Source organism: Echinops telfairi, unplaced genomic scaffold (genome assembly GCF_000313985.2).
Source record: "Echinops telfairi isolate 266 unplaced genomic scaffold, ASM31398v2 ScPeMD7_7457;HRSCAF=8495, whole genome shotgun sequence".
Lineage (NCBI taxonomy): Eukaryota > Metazoa > Chordata > Mammalia > Afrosoricida > Tenrecidae > Echinops > Echinops telfairi.
In genome coordinates this window covers 10,865,443-10,884,612 of record NW_022111357.1, presented here as the reverse complement: position 1 = coordinate 10,884,612, position 19,170 = coordinate 10,865,443, and the positions used below count along the sequence as shown (strand labels likewise).

General features: G+C 49.3%; 1 protein-coding gene across 1 annotated transcript in view; it reads right to left on the bottom strand.

Annotated features, from left to right (window-relative positions):
* CSMD2 (CUB and Sushi multiple domains 2) overlaps positions 1-19,170 on the bottom strand; it is a 734,077-nt gene that overhangs the window by 199,199 nt on the left and 515,708 nt on the right. The window contains exon 26 of the mRNA XM_045298912.1: positions 17,313-17,439. Coding sequence (XP_045154847.1) covers positions 17,313-17,439 — 127 coding nt within the window. The remainder of the gene's footprint in view (positions 1-17,312; positions 17,440-19,170) is intronic.

The following is a 19,170-nucleotide window of genomic DNA, read 5'->3' as shown; positions in this document are numbered from 1 at the left end:
GTCAAGCTCTCCCCCGCGAGCTGTGGGAACGTGGCAGGCACTGTCCTTGCCCTGGGGGAGTGTGCTGCTTATTGAGGCAGATGCACCCAACACGGTAATATATGTAATGAGTGCTAAGAGAGTGGGATAAGGTGTTAGCAAAATAATTGGAGGAGAAAGAACTAAACATTCATAGAAAAATTTCTCCCGTGCCAAGTACTTTAGGTATATTGTCTAATATGCTCATAAAGCGCCTGCAATCTAGAGGCTGTTTGCACCATTTTGCTAATGAGAGAACTGCATTGCCAAGGAGTTAACATGGCAACTCGCCTGGAGGTCCAACAGCTGGTAAGAGGCAGAGCCAACACTCAAGTCGTCTGTGTGTCTGGTCCCAAGGAACCTTCTTTCCCACCGTCTTCTTCTGGGGTCCCTCAGCGGTGGAAATAGTGACTGTGTTTGTTCTTGTGGACGGATAACGTGCTTGTTGGTGTGGGTTGCTGGTGAATGTTCTCAATTGGCGACACCTCCCAGGAAACTTCTAAAAAATAAGCCAACAAAGAACCCCACGGATGGAGCACAGTTCTACCCGGACGCACACGGGGTGGCCACGAGTTGAGGTACACTTGAAGCATCTGGTCTGGTCTCTTCCTAGTTGACAGAATTGAAGGAAGTCCCCGGGAGGAGGTGTACAATGCAGATTTGAAGACAGATAACAAACCTCCTGGAGGAAGACCATCATCAGAGAGGGAGCAGCATGTGCAGAGACATGGAAGGGCGAACAGGTCTTCCGGAACCCAGCTTGGAGTCCACCTTTTCCGCCATGGCCAAGGTACCAAGAAGTGAACCACACATCTGATGCTACCAAATAAAGCCACGTTTCCTAGGGGCACATTAAGTCCTTCAAGAGTGACCCCTGTCTCCTTCTTCTCTCCACACCCGTTACCACTTCCTTCTTACTCTCTGCTTCCCCACCTTTCACTGGCAGGTCCCCCCCCTCTGCCCACATCCTAACCCCAGAACCTGGCTGCTTGGTACTGGTTGATAGCCTGCATTTTGTGGGGGGCTTTTCCACAGGCTTCTGTCCACATGCTTCCTGCTCCCCAAGTCTGGTAAGGGGCTCCTTCTCCAGTGGTGGAGGCATCCGTTGATACACTGCATCTGTCTAACAGATAGGTCCTCTACCTTGAGACCTCTGGTACCCAACACCAGGCCTGACCCATAGTAAGCCCTCGGTGAAAATTTTTGGGTTGGACGGTTAAATGAATGGTTGTTGGCTCACCAGCTTTCAGGGACCTCCCCACAGTTCAGCCACCGTTCTTGCTAAGTGTGTACCCCTTAGGCACTAAGCCAACTTAGGTACACAGAAGCTACTCCCGATTTCTCTTAAGGTTCTCACGTCTCTCTCACTGGTGTCTGTGGCACCCTGTCCCTACCAGAGAGACAGGACCTAGACTCACAAGCCCTTGGCCAGAGCTGGCTGCCTAGTCTAGACCATGGTCTCACTTTGTCGAAGTCCAGCCCCATTGGTTCTTTGAGCATGTACTGAAATCTACACATGCAATCAATCAGTATCTGCAAGCTCTGGTGGACCAGGCAAGACCATAGCCTGCTTTGATCATGGGGACCTCTGGATTGTGGGGCTATCTGTATTCAAGTTCAAGATCTCTACATACCTGTTGCCAACGTGTTTCCATTAATATTCACCTCCCACCACAATCCCCCAATATTAGGTCCTGAGGAGAGGGTGGTCTCACCCCTTAATTCTTCCCATCAGCCCACTGCTGAGATTTCAATGTGCTTTGCTGTCTGGACAGCATGGTTCATGACCTTCAGCCTCAGTGCCAGGAGGGGATTTCCCAAAGAGTCTAAGAGCGCATCACATGCTCACGTGGGAGCCAGACTTTCTTACTCATGTGCTGTCCACATGGTAACACTCCTCAGAGTGGCACCAGCCTGTCTGCAGGGTACAGTCTCAACTTTCTCAGTCTAAGGAGACCCGGGAGCTCAGGTAATGCAGTGGTTGTGTGTTTGGCTGTGATCTACAAGGTCAGCAGTTCAGCACTAGCTGCTCTATCAGAGAAAGAGGAGGCTTTCTTCTGCTGTAAGCAGTTACAGTCTCAGAAACTCAGGGGCTGTTCTATTCGGTCCTATAAAGGGCCCTATAAAGTCAGTATTGACTCATTGGCAGTGAGTTTGGTTTTGTTTTTTGGAAGGAGACCCTACTGGCAGCACTGCTTGGCACTTTGGGCACTGGGCTGTGAACGGCAAGGAGAAAGATCAGGCTGTCTGCTCCTGTACAGACTTACAGCCTCGGCTCCCCCTCTAGGGGCTTGCTCTGAGTTGGACTCACGAAGGGGAGGAAGCCTGAAAGCAACGGGCATTTGGGAGACTCTGTCTACCTCACCATTTATGTCTGCATGCGTTTCCACTGGAAAATGTGTGGAAAAATGTGTGCAGACCAGAAGAGGGGAAAAACCAACCCCTAACCCATGGGGTCTTGACACGCCAATTTCCCTTGCCTTCTGCCTGGGGCCCTGGAATTGGAAGAGAGTCTCAGGTGCCTTCCAGCTGCCCTCACTGCTGAGTGAACACAGAGGCTCCGACAGGAGTCCGGTCACCACAGGGAGCGTGGCCTGTGAGGAGCAGCTGCACAGGGGACAGAAATCACGCCTGCCCTCAAATGAGAATGCAGCCTCAATTATCCTCCGTGACACTGCGAACGACAACAAGGAAATAATACTTGCTTTATCAAGTGCCCCCCTCTGAGCCACCCGGGCTGCAAACCAACAATTAAACCATGATCATAACAGCAGACAATAATAATTAAAGCATCACGCTGTCCAAAGAGTGAGCCGACAGCACTGAGCCCAGAGCAAGCACTGCTGTCTAGAGTGACATCCCGGGAGCTTCTTCCTTGGGAGCAGCTGGCACTCCGTAGAGAAAAGGACTCTTTGGTTAGTTTCAAATGGAAAGGCTGCTGGGCAAGCTGCACAATGGGTGAGGGTGGTCACCCGTGTTCTGGGAGGTCAGTGGGGGAAGGGGGTGTCCACTCTGACTTGCACGGGTGACCTTGGGTCAGTCACCTGCCTCTCCTTCATCACCACTGTGCTAACCAAAGGCAGTGCTACTCCCTACAAGTAATATAACTGCCAGGATCCCGTGAGGGCAATTATGCTCATCAAGTTGGTGAAAGACGGGGTCAGAAGATTGCGCTGGCTGGTTTTTTGGAAGGAGACCACCAGGCCTTTCTTCCCATTCCCCACAATAGTCTGGAAGCTCTACGGAAACAGAGTCAGCATCAGAGTAAGGGGCACACTCCCAGGGACAGACAGGGGGTGGCTGTGCATGAGACCCACTGGCTGGGAATCAAACCAGGCTCTCCTGCACAGAAGGTGAGAATTCTTCCACAGAACAGCCCCTCCCCACGACAAAGTTTGAATCACGAAGTGCAAAGAAACGCTGACCACGGGCCCAAAGACCTAGGATCAAATACTAGTTCAAACGGTGCTGTGAGCCATGTTGTTTAATCTTGCAGGGCCTCGGGTGATTCCTCTGCAGAAACAGCATCCTCTGACCCCATCACTAAAAGGATGATCGTAAATGAACTCACATATAAAGCAGCTACTGATGAGCCAGACACACAGTAGGAAGTCAACAAATGGTCAAAGAAGTTTAAAACAAAATCCATTTTATTCTATTTCCCCCATGCCATACTAAGAGAGTTTCTGAAGCTTCTTACACTTATTTGTTTCCAGCAGCTACTGTTTCCTGGTTTCTCCCTGGAGGTTTGGCACATTAAGAGTTGCCGTGACTCCCAGGATTATTGTGGACTATGCATTTTATCATCTGCCGTACAACATTACGCTCAGCTCCAAAACACCCTGCCATTAAGATGATTCCTACTTATCATTAGTGACCGTGTAGAACAGGGTAGAACTGCCCCTGTGAGTTTCCTAGACCACAATTTTTACAGGAGAATAGCGCAGTCTTTCTCCCAAGGAGCAGCTGGTAGGTTTGAAGCCGACTTTGCGGTCAGCAGCCCAACGTGTAACCCCTGTGCCACCAATACAAAGGCTCCTTTGTATTGAGGTCAACCTAAATCAACAAGACATGCCTATGCGAGTGATAAGCGAACCTTGCTGGGAATTCAGATCGAGAAGGGGGTAGAGGCAGGGTTGGGGGTGGGGTGGGGCAGGTATGTCTTGGAGCAGGTGGCTGCCCTTCTGTTGGTGGATAAACTGGGTGGAATAACCTCCCATCAGGAAAAGAACACTTAACACGGCTTATGTAGACTCCAAGGGGGAGAAGACACCCGGTGTTTTGTTCCTAGTTGAACACTTTTGACCTTGGTGACCTAGGCTGTGTGCTATAGACTACTGGGGCTTCAGACGCTGTCTAAAGTCACAGCATCCTTCATAGGCTACACTGGAAGGATTCCATGTGGAAACCCCACTGGGCTCTATCTCAAACTCACCTGCAGCAGATTAAGGACCTGACACACTCCTTTGGATGTAAGGCTTAGGCACCCTCGTGTGAGAAGCAGATGACTGTTATCTCATGGTTACGGAATTGGTGGCCATTACGGAATTTGGCGTGGGTCTCTTGCTTTGAGGATGCCCAATGAATGGTGGCCCAGGACTACCATATACAAGGCTCTCCTTGCTTTCTTATAACACGTATTCGTCTGATAGGCATGGTTCTGCCTTTGTGAATGTGTGTTATTGAAAGTTTTGCCCGATCACCAAACCCCATTGTTTGTGGAAATAGTGTCCAGTCATTTAAGCGTTTCATCTGTACAAGTAAACGGTTCACATGTTGTGGTCTGCAAAGCTGGCCTATATATGTATACTTTCCTTTTGTCAACGGTGTTTTAAATTCTATACCATTGGCTAGATTCATGTCACTGTCCACAGAATTACCCAGGGGGATGAGCTATAATGTTCTCTATCATAAAATGATAATGATGCGTCTAAAGTGAACCAGAGATATGTTTAAGCCGTAGCTCGATGCATGGATTTGGGGTTAGCACTTCATTCGTGTCCCAATCTAAGAACAATTTGTTGTACGATGTGGCCTTACAAGATACTGGGCCTGGAGGAGAGGTCAGTAAAGGATGGGTACTACAGCAGTGCCGTGTAGAAAGCAGATGGTGCCCGGCTAGTGGAGGCGTGTCTTACAACAAGCAGTCATCCAAGTCAGGCATTAACTAAGTCCTCACAGGATAAAAAAAGAAATACACTAGCCGTTGTGATCCAAGGATTACAAATAACAAAATGAAAGTGGAAGCCCCAAATCCATCTCTAGTGCCCACACATGGATTCACCTCTGGTGAATTCCCTCTGATGGCAGTCCAGGGATAGCCTTGCTGCCAGACCAAGAACGTGGCAAAGTTGATTATGGTAGAGGTAGTTAAGTCCAAATGTGAACACCTTATCATTTGATCTTCTTTTGGACCCATTTTAAAGTTGTTTCAGTTTTCGGTATTTTCTGCTTTCTTTTCCATTGAGGGATTTCCTGTGTTGTCATTGTTGCTGGCGCTGTTGTTTGTTTCCTGTTGGTGTTTTATATGGTTTTCTGTATGTGAAAGCCAGGATAGGCAGGTCTAAAGATGCAGTCGCTGGATTAATGATTCCCTAGAGCTATGGCAGGGGAGGCTGGTGGGAAATGGGGGAGCTAGCAATGAATATTAGAAGAAAATGTTCTGCAATTGATTGTGGAGATGATTGCACAACTTAATATTACTCAATGATTAAATTGTATGAGATGTGAGTTCTATGTAAATTAAATGAAAAAAATCCCCGTGGCTTTTCTTGAATTATTTTTAATCTTGAATTTTATCTAATTTTTTTTTCAGCAAAACTATGGCCTCAGATTTTTGTGCATGTGTGTTCTTTTAATAGTCTCTCGTCAGACCGTGTGTGTGTGTGTGTGTGTGTGTGTGTGCGGTGCAGGCCCGGGCAGTGCTTTTCTGTGATACACAGGGTCCCTAGGGGTTGGAGCAGATTTGAATGCGTCGAGCAACAACCTCCTTTGTGTTTTCAACATTTTGATGTGTTCATTTGTTTTGCAGCCGTTCTTTCTTTGGCCCATGCTGAGGACCTGTGTTTTGCAATGTGACCTTTTCCTCTTGGCCCCCAGCTCTAGGCTCCTGACAGCAGCTTCCCTGCCCACAGGTGGCCCAGCAGTGCTGCTCCACAGGTAGCAGGTGTGCACCATCATGCCAGCCCTCTCTTTGAGGTTACCCACCCCTCCCAAGAGTGCACACGTGCGTACACACACACACACACACACACACACACACACACCCCTCTTCTTGCTTCTTTTGCAGATCTTTTGATCAGCATCTGATTCTTACCTTTTGCTTACCAACTTGACCTTGGTTCTTTGCTCATCTTTCAACCTAGTCTTGAACTACTACTTTCCTATGCCCTGGGCCCTTCCATTTCCTGCTGATGCCAACCCTTAGCCTACTCCAGGTCTACCTCTTCTCAGTGTCCCTTCCATCTCTTCCACCACAGTGATGGCCAGACATGAGTGGATTTGTACCCATCCTCAGAAGAGATGGTCTTGCTCTTTGTGGCAAACTGAGCTACGTGCTCACCAGTGTTGGTTTCCGATGCTGTCTAGTCACAAACCAGAGGGGCTGGAAACTGGGTTAAGGTCACTGAGACATGGAAGGAAGACTTCGCTCCTAAAATTTCTTGTTCTGAACTTTGTGATTTTCTTTGTGCCCTCCCCAGCAGTCCAGATGTGGAGGGTACAGTATGGAGACATCTCACGACCCTGCCCACATCCGGACACCCAGGTTCCTGAATTGAATTGCTGACATTGCAGATCTCAGGCAAACACATAGCTAAGGTGACCAGACATCCCGCTTTTGGTGGGACAGTTTGCTTTTTAACAATTTTTCCTGCGTCCGGCGGCGTTTTTAAAAAGTCCCAATTTTTGGAAAGAACGCATGACAAGCTAGGGTATACGGTTTTCGGCTGCCATGTGGCTATTTCGCCAGGATATGAGTTTTATCAATGGCGTCCCGCTTTACCAATGTTAAAATCTGGTCACCTTAACATAGCCACTATGTCGCCAGGGATCCTAGCAACTGGCATGGCTTCCCTCAATGATCGCATCACTAGCAGTCGCAGTCCCAAGTCAAACCTTGTCTTCAGTGGTCACCAAGTCTACGATGCTTTCCCCTAAACATCTCATAGGGTCACTATGAGTCAGGAATCAACCCAATAGCAGCGAGGTTTTCTTATTATTTTTTTCCTGAAACATCTCAGTAAGCTAAAAGTTGCATGTCTATATTAGTTTCTTGTGGATGACCCCACCAATCACCCCAAGTCTGATAGCTTCAGACAACAGAGATTTATTCTCTCCCAGTACTCGAGGTCAGAAGTGTGACACCAGTCTCAAAGGGCCAAGGCATCAGCAGGGTCATGCACCCTCTAGAGGCTGCCGGGCAGTTCTTTGTGTCTCCCAGCTTCTAGTCAGCATCCCTTGGCTTGGGGCCACATCACCGCAGTGTCTCCCTCTGGCCTCATCCGGCCTTCTCCTCTGTGTGTGAAGACTCTTCCTCTCTTGCCCTCTGCATGGGAGGCCAAGTCAAGAACCCAGGAGCTTCTCTCCATCTCCTTAACTTAATCATCTCTGCGAAGATCCTTTTCCCAAAGAAAGTGACGTCTGCTGGTTACAGGGATTAGGGACTACTAGCACGGGAGCATTCTGCAGCCTACTGTGACGATGTCTTTGCAGATCCTTCAGGAAGCTTATGCAAGGCAATGTTCTGTGGCTTTTGTGCCGTCTGCAAATCACCTCCAGTTACTTTTGTAAGTGAATTCACCCTGAATGACGAAGAGGGCGATCTGCACATACCCCTGAGGCCAAGAAGACAGAGTCACAGCCAACAAAGGTCCTATCTATGGCTAGCCACACATACGCTCCTGCACTGTCCCTAAAACCATCCGTCTACAAGTGGAGACACAACCGATGGGCAAGATGAACAGGTCTGAATGGGATTACATGCAGGAAAGCAAGAACACAGAATTCTGAGAGCTTCACCATGGCCCTGACGTTGGCCTTTGGTGCGGTGGGAACAAACCCCACCCGTGTCGTCTGGTCCGTGCCGACTGTGTGTGTCTTGCCAGTTGCCGGCAGAGGTTTCATGATTCTTGGAGTGGGGACATTTTTCATCAAGTTGTATTTGATGCCTTTCAATTCGCAGAGGACGTTTTAGAAGTGGTCAGTCCACTCTTCCAGCTGCGTGCCCCCCTCCTTCTCAGGAGAGCTGTCTGACTCTCTGCGCTTTATTATTCCGTTGGCTCATGGCTCGTCCCCATCCGGGCTCTGACGCTTGGTGATTCCTTTTTATCAAGAGGACAGACATGACCAAAGGACTGGCCGGAGAGGACCACCACTCTTGGGACGACCGGGCTGCACTTCCGCCTGCTGGGCGGGTCACAGCCGGTCACTTGGAATCGATTCCAGGGCAGTGGCTTGTGGGGTTTTCATCCTTCCAGCAAGGTTCAGGCTGTTCTCTGAGTTGTCGAAGTCTTACATCTGACAAAGGAAGGCACCCCGCCGTGTCGGGGTTGATCTGCTCAGCTCCTCCAGAGGGTGGGCTCTTGCAGTGCAATTCCACGGACGTTTTCTATTTAATGTTGGACTTGCTGTCACCGCTCAAACAGAAATCTCCTGGAGGCTGCGAAACCTGGGGCCGGGATTCCAGCAGGAGCTTGGACAGAAGCTTCACGCCGGTGCCTGCTGCGTCCTCTGGGCCAGCTGCCCGCTTGCTGCCCAAAGGAAGTGCTGCTCACCACAGTGGGGGAGCTGCTGCCCTCTGGAGGGGCTAACCCTGCTGTGGGGGAATCTGGGCTTCGGGCACAGTTGGCTGTTCTGTCTCACCCAGCCTCCTCCTGGGAAGACACGCTCGAGCGGGCAGGGATTCGGATTCATCCCCACCGTGCCCTTCTCTGCCCGCTCTGTGACCCACAGCCAAGGATGAGGTTTGCAGCCTTGCTCCCAGCATTCATCATTGAGCTGTGTCCCTACAGTTAGGAAATCAACACCCTCGAACTGTTAGCCGATTCTGACTTTCGTGGCTAAATGGTGTTCGGAGCAGCCAGCAGAGCCCCACTCGGCACAGGAACTTCTCCATCCTCCATGGATCCTGGGCCTCTTTGAGGAAAAGTGCACTTGGGAGGTCTGTCTTTTCCTCTTTCTCCTTCCCTTTCCAAGTAACCCCGGCAGCCCAATCGCCACCAAATCTGCCCGTGAGAAAGGAACCCGTTCTTCTGAGCTGCAGGCAGTGACCACAGCCTCTCCCCGTTCCAGAGTGTCCTCTGCCTCTGCTGCCCACGGGGAGCTGGCGTCACCACCTCGCTCTGGCCAGTGAGCCCCTGGCATTCACACCCGCCTCTCCTTCACAGGCCTGGAAGACCCCGACTTTGCCTGTAGGTGAACTCTTGAGCCTCTCTAATGTGCAGCTAGAAGAGCTGCCCTCAGCTGCCCCCCTGCCCCCCATCACACAGGTTTTTCCAGTGTATTTTCCACATATGTCTACAGTGGCATTTATCACCATAATATCAGAGACGAGAGGAGTTTGAAACCACGAGCAGCTCCTTGGGAGCAAGACTGGGCCTTTCACTTCTGTAAAATAGTTGCCTTCTCAGAAACCCGCAGGGGGTCGCTGGCAGTGAGAATTGGCTAGCAGACACTAAGTGACTGGGGAACCCCTGTCCAAACCCCTGCTTCCCATGCGTCTCCTACCTATCTCCATCTCCTTTGGTCATGAGAGCAAACCACAATTTGTCTTCCTGTTTCCCCCAGCAGGGGAGGCAAGGATAACTAAGGAGATCTAGGAGGGTGTCTCTGGGGAGGATGGTTCTTCCCTAATAAATACACAATGTCTCATTGGGAGAAAGCCCCATGCTGTTTCCTCTTCCTGCCTCTCTTGGCCTGGAATGCAGACACCGTGCCTGGCTTGGTGGCAGCCTCTCCTGTAACCATGCAGATAAAAGCTAAGGATGGCAGAGCAAGGAAAGAAGTGACTGGACTCCCGGGCAGCTGACCAGGTGTGGATGGTACCTCAGACTTCTTGTTCTGGGAGCAAGACGACCTACGATCCTTTGAAGCCAGTGTGAGCCACTCCTTGATGTTTCTATTGTAACAGATGTGCAGCTCTGGTGGCATAATGGCTATGTGTTGGGCTGCTAACCAAAAGGTCTGCAGTTCAAAACCATGAGCAGCTCGGCTCCATGGGAGAGAGATTGGGCTTTCTACTCCAGTAAAGAGTTACAGCCTCGACACTCACAGGGGGTGGTTCTATCCTGTCCTAAAGGGCTGCTATGAATTGCACCAACCTGAGGGCAGTGGAATGATTATAATAGATACAATTTATAGCTATAAGACCTTCAAGGGCAAGAGCGGAGTCTTATTTATCTTTATATCCTCAGGGCCTGGCAGAATGCCTGGCACTGAATAAAGATCCAAGTTTTTGAATGGAACTAAATTGCATTCCTGTCTTCAAAATATGCCAGTGGTTCCTCTTTACATTGAGAAATTCATTCCAAATTCTCATCTTGCCATTCAGGGTTCTCCCAAGACCCCTTGTGACCCGCACAACATTATCTCCCCACTGTGTAGCCTGCAGCCACATCAGATGAGGGGTATTCTTTCCTGGAGAGATTCAAAGCGACCCCTGAAGACAGAGTACAGTGGCCCTGTGTGTTTCCAAGACTGTAAAATATCATGGGGATAGAAAGCCTCATCTTTCTCCCTTGGAACGCCTGGTGGTTTTGAACTGCCGACGTTGCAGTTAGCAGTCCAATATATAATCCACTATGTCACCAGAGCTTCTTTGTAGAAAGAGAGAGAGAACCTCTCTTTTCAATGCTCACGTCTTTGCTCCCCACACCCATGTTGAAGATTCACTTTATCTTTGTTGCCTCCCCTTACTGGATCTGGCTGGCACTTACATCATCCACCATATCTTGGAGATGCCTGATTATCTGACCATTTCCCCACTAGAATGTGAGTCCCTGGAAGGCAAATTGGCTCAGTCTGATGTTTAAGTCTCCCACTATACAGCCCTTACCTGGTCTTGGACACTGAGAAGGCACGTGATATGCCTTTCATTAGGGGAAAGGTGGCAGCCTGGGAAGAGCAAAACCTGTCGCTAGAGAGAATAAGCTCAAAGCCCACACCACTGGGCTAACAGGGAGACCTCAGGCACTTCCCCTTTCTCATCCATCCAATGGGGTGGGGGCAATGCCAATGGACCGGATGCTGTAGAGAGTTGATACATGATAGGTAGCGAGAGAGGCAGGGTGACAGGGTTTGATCACAGACCTCTGTAGTCATTCATTGTTTCTCTTGGGTCCTTGGGGTCCTCCTGGGAATTGACTGGCCAGAGGTGTGTCCCTCTCGTCACCCTCAATGCTTGGTCGTGGCTGGGCAGGTGGGGAGAGGCACCTGCAAGTCTCCTGTCTTGTTGGCGACCCTGTATGCTCCGCCATCTGCCACACCCAAGCAGAGCTACCTGGTCCCTGCTCCCCCGACAACACAGCACCCCATCTGGCACACTTAAGAGTGATCCACAATCTCTTATACTTGGAGATGCCCCACTGAGAAAAATGCAAACAAGAGAAAACAAACGAAAAAACTACCCATCTAACTTCTGCCCAGTTCCTGGTGGAGGGGCATCTCGTCATTTGGGGACTATGGGCCAGACGCTATTCTAAGTGCTTCATATAGGTTAACAAGCCTTACAGATGGAGAAACGGAGGCACAGAGAGCTAGCCTGGCACCAGAGGAGTCCAGCTCTTAGCTATGAGGTGGCGCTGACTAAGTAACAAAATTCCTGGGACAAAAATAGAATGAGCTCTTCCAAAGGAATCCAGCAGAATCATCAGACCCAATGGCCTATCGCCCGCAATGCATTGGCTGCAGGGAGAGGCAGGAGACACGGCAAAACGCAGCTCGGGTCCTTTTCGGGGAGAGTAAGGATGATAACACGTTGGTAGAAAACAAAAATAATCAGTCGGGCGCCATCTCCAGGGGAACAGGCTGCTCCTCCGTAATAAACACAAGAGTCGCTGCCCCTCCCGCCGTGCCCCGCGCAGAGACAGGAGGTAATGGGATAAAGAGGGCTGGAAATGGAATGAATGAAAACAGCAAGCTCACCGATGAAATGGAAACAGGGTGGAGAACTCCCAAATCATTAGAAGGCAAACAAAGACAATTTGAACAAATCAACTAGCAATCCGAAGCGTTCACCATAAAAGAACGTACCACAGAGGCATAATGCATTTTACTAGAAAGAGGGCATGCCCTATCTGATGCACTAGAAACACCGGGGGCCCTGAACCCATCGCCTGGTCCGCATGTATCCGTATTATCCACTGCCCTCCAGTCAACTGTGACTCCTAGCGGCCTCCATAGGGTTTCTCAGACTGGACTTTCATGAGGCGGCCCTGTACAGCAGCGGTTCTCCACCTGTGGGTCACGACCGTTTTGGGGGTTGAACTTCCCTCTCACACAGGTTGCCTAAGACCATCGGACAACACATATTTCTGATGGTCTTAGGAACCCAGACATTGGCTTTTTATGCATACTGTTGCAAAATGTACCAATGTGGTTTCCAGTTGTTATGTTAAGACTGTTACCCATGCTACACCATGCTGCCAGACAAAATTTCATTGATTTGTAGTTAGAAATAAGTAGTTCACAATATAGTATTACATACTGTTTTGTGATTCATCACTATGCTTTAGTTATGCTCAAATGTTACAATGAAAAGACATCCTGCTTATCTGACATTTACATGACGATTCATAATAGTAGCAAAATGACAGTGATGAAGTAACAACGCAAATAATTTGATGGTTGGGGGTCACCACCACACGAGGAGCTGTATGAAAGGGTGACGGCATGAGGAAGGTCGAGAACCACTGACTTAGAGGGTTCCTCAGACTGGATTTGTACGAGGGGGTGCCTCTCGGGCAGAGTGGCTGAGGGGCTCCGTCCCTGACTTAGTGCTTACCCCCCAGCACCAGGGCTCTAGACACACAGTCGAGAAAGCAAAAAAGGAACATGCAAAACATATAAAGAAAAAGATTCTGCCCCTACTTTGCCCACCAAAAAATAATCATTTAGTAAGACTCCAGAAAAAGAAAAAGGAAAGAAAATATTAACTTTCTTGGGTTGAAAAGAACTTGAAACAGCAACAATGTCTACTGGGAACTGAACAAAGTGGAATATATGAATCAAATTCCTCCAAAGAAATGTAAAGGCAAACCCGGCAGCCACGACATAGATGTCCTTTTCCTGCAGGGACTGACCAGCGTGGGCACGATCAGGGCTTCCATGGACTCCAGTGGAGAGGCCTCAAAATGATCCTTCGAAGGGTGTGTCTCACGGAACTATTGGGAAGACTGCTCCAAGATTCATGTTCAGTGGAGTGAAAAAATGGAACTATTCACTTTATCAATAAACGTATCACGAAGTAAATTATGTTTGTGCATACCACAGAATTCCCAGCAGGCTTCAAACAGGATGAGGTAGATCTATATGTATTGACTTCATAAGATGATGATAAACGATGCAGTGGTAAAACACCAAGCAAGTTACCGAGCCACACACAGTGAGGATCTCATTGTAGGAACGATTGGCAGTGTTTGCCTTATGCAGACACGGGCCAGAAGAAGATCACGGGCGCTTTTGATTTCAAATGTATACATTTCTATACCATTTCGATTTTCAATGAAAGAAATCAAAACAAAGCACAAGAGTGTCTTAACGGGATTGACTAGGCAGCACGGACTGACAACATGACCTTCCGAATGAGTCCAGGTGGCAGAAGTGGTGTGGGATCGGCTGCCGGCCTCACCGTTCACGGCCTAGTGGTGAAACTCTGGGTGCTAAACATCAACTGCTCTGAGGGAGGAAGGAGGCTTTCTCCTCCCGTGAAGAGTTCGTCTGGGGAACTCACAGGTGCAATTCCACCCCGTGCTATAGGGCAGCTGTGCATTGGCATCAACTTGACCGCAGTGAGTTCATTTATTTATTTTTAAGTAGCTTCCTAAGGAGCCCCACTGGCATAGTGGTTACCCGCTGGGCTGCGAACCAAAAGGCTAGGAGTTCAAAATCACCAACTGTTCAATGGCAGAACATCAAGGCTTTCAACTCCCCGTAAAGAGTTATAGTCTCAGACCCCCAAACCCCACATGGGGCAATTCTACCCTGGTCGATAGGGTAGGGATGCATCAGAATCAACTCGATGGCACGGAGTCTGTTTGCATTTTGCTTCTTGGCTTCTTGGATGAGCAGTGCTGCTTCTGTCAAGACTTGTTTTGGTCAAGGTCTGTGAGGAGGTTCCAGCTCATAATAACCCAGTGTGAGGGAATAAAGGTTACCTGGTCCTTTGCCGCCTTCTCATTGGGTGTCGGTGAGCCCGTTGTGGCAGCCACCATGCCAATCCATTTCACTGAGGACATTTCTCGTTTGTGCTGGCCCTCTACTTTCCCAAGAACTGTGCCACAGGGTGGCTTAGTGTGTCGTCTTATGGGAGTGGGCTGCCAGGTCTTTCTCCTGTGGAGCCACTGGGTGGGTTTGAACCTCCAACCTTTTGGCTAGAAACCAAGTTCTTAACCATTAGGGTCCTATAGAGCAGTTCTATTCTGTATGAATCTGTTTGCCATGAGTCAGGGATCAACCTGATGGCAGCTAACATTATACATAAGATTTATCCTGTGCATGCCAATATTTACATATAAGCTGTACGCACATATCTTTACATAGAAATATATATTAATATCATGATATAGAACATCCTAGAAAGACATTCTCATTTTGAAAGCTAAACCTGTGAATAAGGACTCAAATACCAAAGGGACTTTTGTGTCCATCTCCTTTCAGGTTAATGATGAAGTCCCTAAAATTCCTGCTGGTTATTCAAGTGGGGTGTGTGATGTGGGTGGGGGAGAAGGGTGGGAAAGGAAGGACAAGAGGATGGGGGAGGGGGAGGGAGTAGAAATGGAAATGAGTTGCTCTCAGTGGCTACTACGCACCTGTGGCTAGGACGCAGACCTGGGAGGGGACTGAAGGCTTCCCTAGCATTTCACCTTTGATGTTTCCAAGGTTCCAAGAAGTATTCCAGGATTGCAGGCTGACATCACCTTCATCTTCTCCTAGCCACTTCCCATCTTAGGGCACACACACACACACACACACACACACACACACACACACACACTGGCTGTATCCTTCCCAACCTCTTACCCCACCATCCTGTGACTTATGTCTTGTTATGTTACTGTCTGTTTGCATTGCCTTAGAATCAATTGGAACTCATAGACACCCTATAGGCAAAGAAGAACTATCCCATATGACCTCGAAGGCTGTAGTCTGGACCAAGGCAGAATACCACATTCTACCCCCCACCCCCACCCCCCATCCCCACATGGAGTGCCTGGTGGGTTTGAACTTGAACTGCTGGTGGTTAGCAGCCAAGGGCTTTAACCACTGTGCCGCCGGGCTTCCTTCTAGGTTGCTGCAGGAAGGGCATTTCTGGATTTGACTTGATCATCTCTTCCCGAGGGCTGGGAAGTGACCCTCGTGCCTCCCCAGCACCCCTCCATCTCATGAGTAGGACAATAGTTCCTACTCCTGACTACAAAGCCCTTGGCTTGTTTCTCGTGTCCTCCCTCAGTCAGCTGCTCCGGTCTCCTCCAGCCCCGGTCCTAATCCCAGTTCCCCAAGAGCCATGGTGTGCTTTCATGGTGTGCTGATGCCGCCGTGACTGGAGAAAACCACGCCCCAGGATGTAGGTCGAAGTATCAGTGTCTCCCATGCATTCTCAGTTGGCTCAGTAAACAGACAGAAGGATGAAGGAAAACGGAGGGAAGCGAATGCGGCATGGCATATACATGGCGCATGCATGGCACATACATGGCGCATACATGGCACATACATGGCACATACATGGCGCATACATGGCAGACAGCCGAATCTAGACAGCACAGATGGGGCTGTTTGTTACCCCAATCCTCTGACTTTTCTGCATACGTTGCTTACTGTAGCACACGCTCGGCATTGAAAAAGAGGGAGGGGTGACAAAAGAAACCTGAATGTTGACTGAGGAGACAGAGGTCAGCTGGTGTGACCTCCTAAAGGTCTCCTCATCGTATGCCTACTTTTCTCCACTGCTGAGTTCAGGAATGATCACCCCCAAGCCAGACTCTAGAAACGGCTTCACCACTGGGCTCCTAGACCTCGTCTACCCCAGAATATGTCCATACTCAGCTCCTTCACCCGTGACCTCCACACTCTGGTCATGGCGCACATCATTGGCTTCATTTCCCATGCCTTCCCCACCTACCTATCCACAAGAGATGTTCTGGTCACAGGCAACCATCCTTAGCTCCCTGAGCCTGAGTATACGCCCTCACTTCCTGTGGGAGCAGGCCCACCCTCTCCCCCCCATGGCTGCCTAGCAACCTCCTCTCTGTGGCTCAGGATTCAGCTCTGTTGTTACCCTTTCCAGAATAACGCCCCTCATCTCCTCCTGGCCTGCCTTCTCACGCCCCTTGCTCTTGTGCCCTGTGCATACAAGTGCGTCTCCCTCCACGATGAATAGCGACTGGGATTCACAGCTGTGCCGAACCCAGAGGTAGCTCTCCGCTGAAGAACGGCCTCAATGGTGCTCCAGGGTAAGGGAACAAGAAAGCCTTCTCCTGACTTGTCGAGGTGTCTACTCGGGTAAAATAGTGGATTATGGTCTTGATTGCTCATTATTCCTCCCAAGCTTACTGTGGGACGCTCTGGTTCCACTCATCAGATCCCTGAATTATACTTCAGAGAAATTACCACAGCAATTATAATGAAACATTTACCACATCCCAAGTACTATGCATCTTATTCAAGCACGTTATAACTTTCCTGCAGAGCCAGTATCATAAGCTATCATTTCTGAAGAAGAAGGGGAGTTTCAGGGAGGTTAAGGAACTTGCCCAAAGTCCCGCAAATGGACAGAGCTGGGATTCAAACTGGGGTCTGACTGGTAGAAAGCCTGTGTCCTCAGCTCCCTTGCTGTATGTGGGTCATTTATGTCAATGGGTTTCATGAACTTGGACGCAGCCCCATGAGGCCGAGACTGTCCCCACCAAGTTTCTAGAAGACCCAGTACAGACCTAAGCCATAGAAACCACTGTTGACCATACAAAGGCCTCCAGGTGATATGGGCAGGTCCTGGCTCCAGGTGGGTGGCCAGGGGACAGTACTGGTGATGACTCACTTGAACAACTGGCCGTGGTTCCTTTGCCAGCCCTGACACTTACCCAATGGTGCAGCCAGCATCAGCCTCGATGGTCCAGATGCAGTTGAGGTTGTGTTCGTAGGGCGCTGGATACCCAGGTGACAGCACCTGTCCCGATGCCTCTCCTTTCACTGTTCCTCCACATTCAGCTGAAAGAAAGCCCAGAAGAGTGAGCCTCTTGGAGTGGACTGAGATGTCATCCTGTGGGCCCCTGAGTTCTTCTTGTTTATCCCAGGTGATTGCGCACAACCAATACAAGGGTCTATGGTATCTAAAGGACATATGGAGGTCAGCAACAAATAATCCCTTTTTTTTTTAAGGGCAAGGGAATTGAACAGCTATTTCTCCAAGGAGAGTATAAAAACACCCAATCAGTACATACACAGGATGTTCAGTATCTTAGTCATTAGGGAAATGCAATGAAAATTTAAGCCATAACCGAAACAAATTCACACCTACAAGGATCATTATCGCATTAATACACACGCAAAGGAGAATCACAATGAAACTCTCATCCCCTATTGATGGAAGTGGATAATAGTACAGCTTCTGTGGGAAAAAATGGGCAGTTCTTCAAAATGTTCATCACAGAGTTGAGCTACCATATGACCCAGCAACTTGGTTCTTAGGAATACAAACAAAAAGCTGCACAACAATGTTCATAGTGGCATAATTCATAATAAATAAAAAGTAGAACTAACCCCAAAGTCCATTCACTCATGAACAGAAAAACCCAAGGTACTGTATTCACACAGTGGAATGTTATTCAGTTGTAAACAGGGGTGAGAGTACGGACACATGTGACAACACGGATGGACTCTGACAGCATGCCATGTGAAAGCAGCCAGACACAAAAGGCCACATATTTTACGATCCCATCTACGTGAGGTGTCCATTGTCAGCAAATGTCCAGAGACAGAAACGAGATAGTAGTAGCTGCCAGGGCCAAGGAGCAGGAGGAAGAGGGGTAGAGGGGACACTGCTAACAGGCACGGGGTTTTCCTTGTGGGGGACAAAACAGTAAAAGCCAGATTGTTGAATTGATGAACATCCGAAGAAGCCATTGAACTGCATACTTCAGACTTGGACGGCAGGCGGCTTTTATCTCACTCAGCTGGTTTTAAACGTCTCGGTTTCCTCTGTGTGGCAGGGGCTTACTCTGAGAGCAAACTCAAGGCCTCATCGGGAAGAATGTGCAGGCCTTGAACCTGGTCCTCGACAGCAACAGGTCCCAGGATCACAGACGTAAACGAGACACTGTCCCTTCTCTGCAAAGCATGTGGTCTCTCGGAGGACACAGTCCGGTGGGCATCAAGTGCTCTGAGTGAGGGTCTTCATGGCACAGAGGAGGAAGCAGTCCATTTCCCTTGTCACAGGGCAGGGAGGGTCAGGGAGGACCTTGGTGACGTGGATTGAGTTGGGTCCGCCCAAGGTTGGGTCCCCTTGGCTAGGCCACGGTTCTCTAGTGGTTTGGAAGTTATGTGATCATGTAGTCACCGTGTGGTAAAGGCTCGAAGGGGGGATTAGAGTGGGGAGGCTCTTGAGCTGTGCCCTTTACATGCCATCTTAAGTCACCCCTTTTATTGCCTTGAGTCACACTTTTCATCTTATGAGAGAGAAAAGGAAAGAGAAGTGAGCAGAGAGAGGGACCCACCGAACTACCGCCGAGCATGGACAGCTGGAGGGACAGTGCATTTTTTGGAAGGAGGGTCCATGGGCTGAGAACCTCCTAGATCCAGGGCAAGATGGATGCCAAGGAATGCTGGGCCCATAAATGTTGAGGGGAGACGAAGACCTTTCCCCCCAGTCAACAGAGAGAGAGAACCATCTCTTAGGGATGGTGCCCTGAAGTTAGATTTCTAGACTCCTAAATGGTGAGA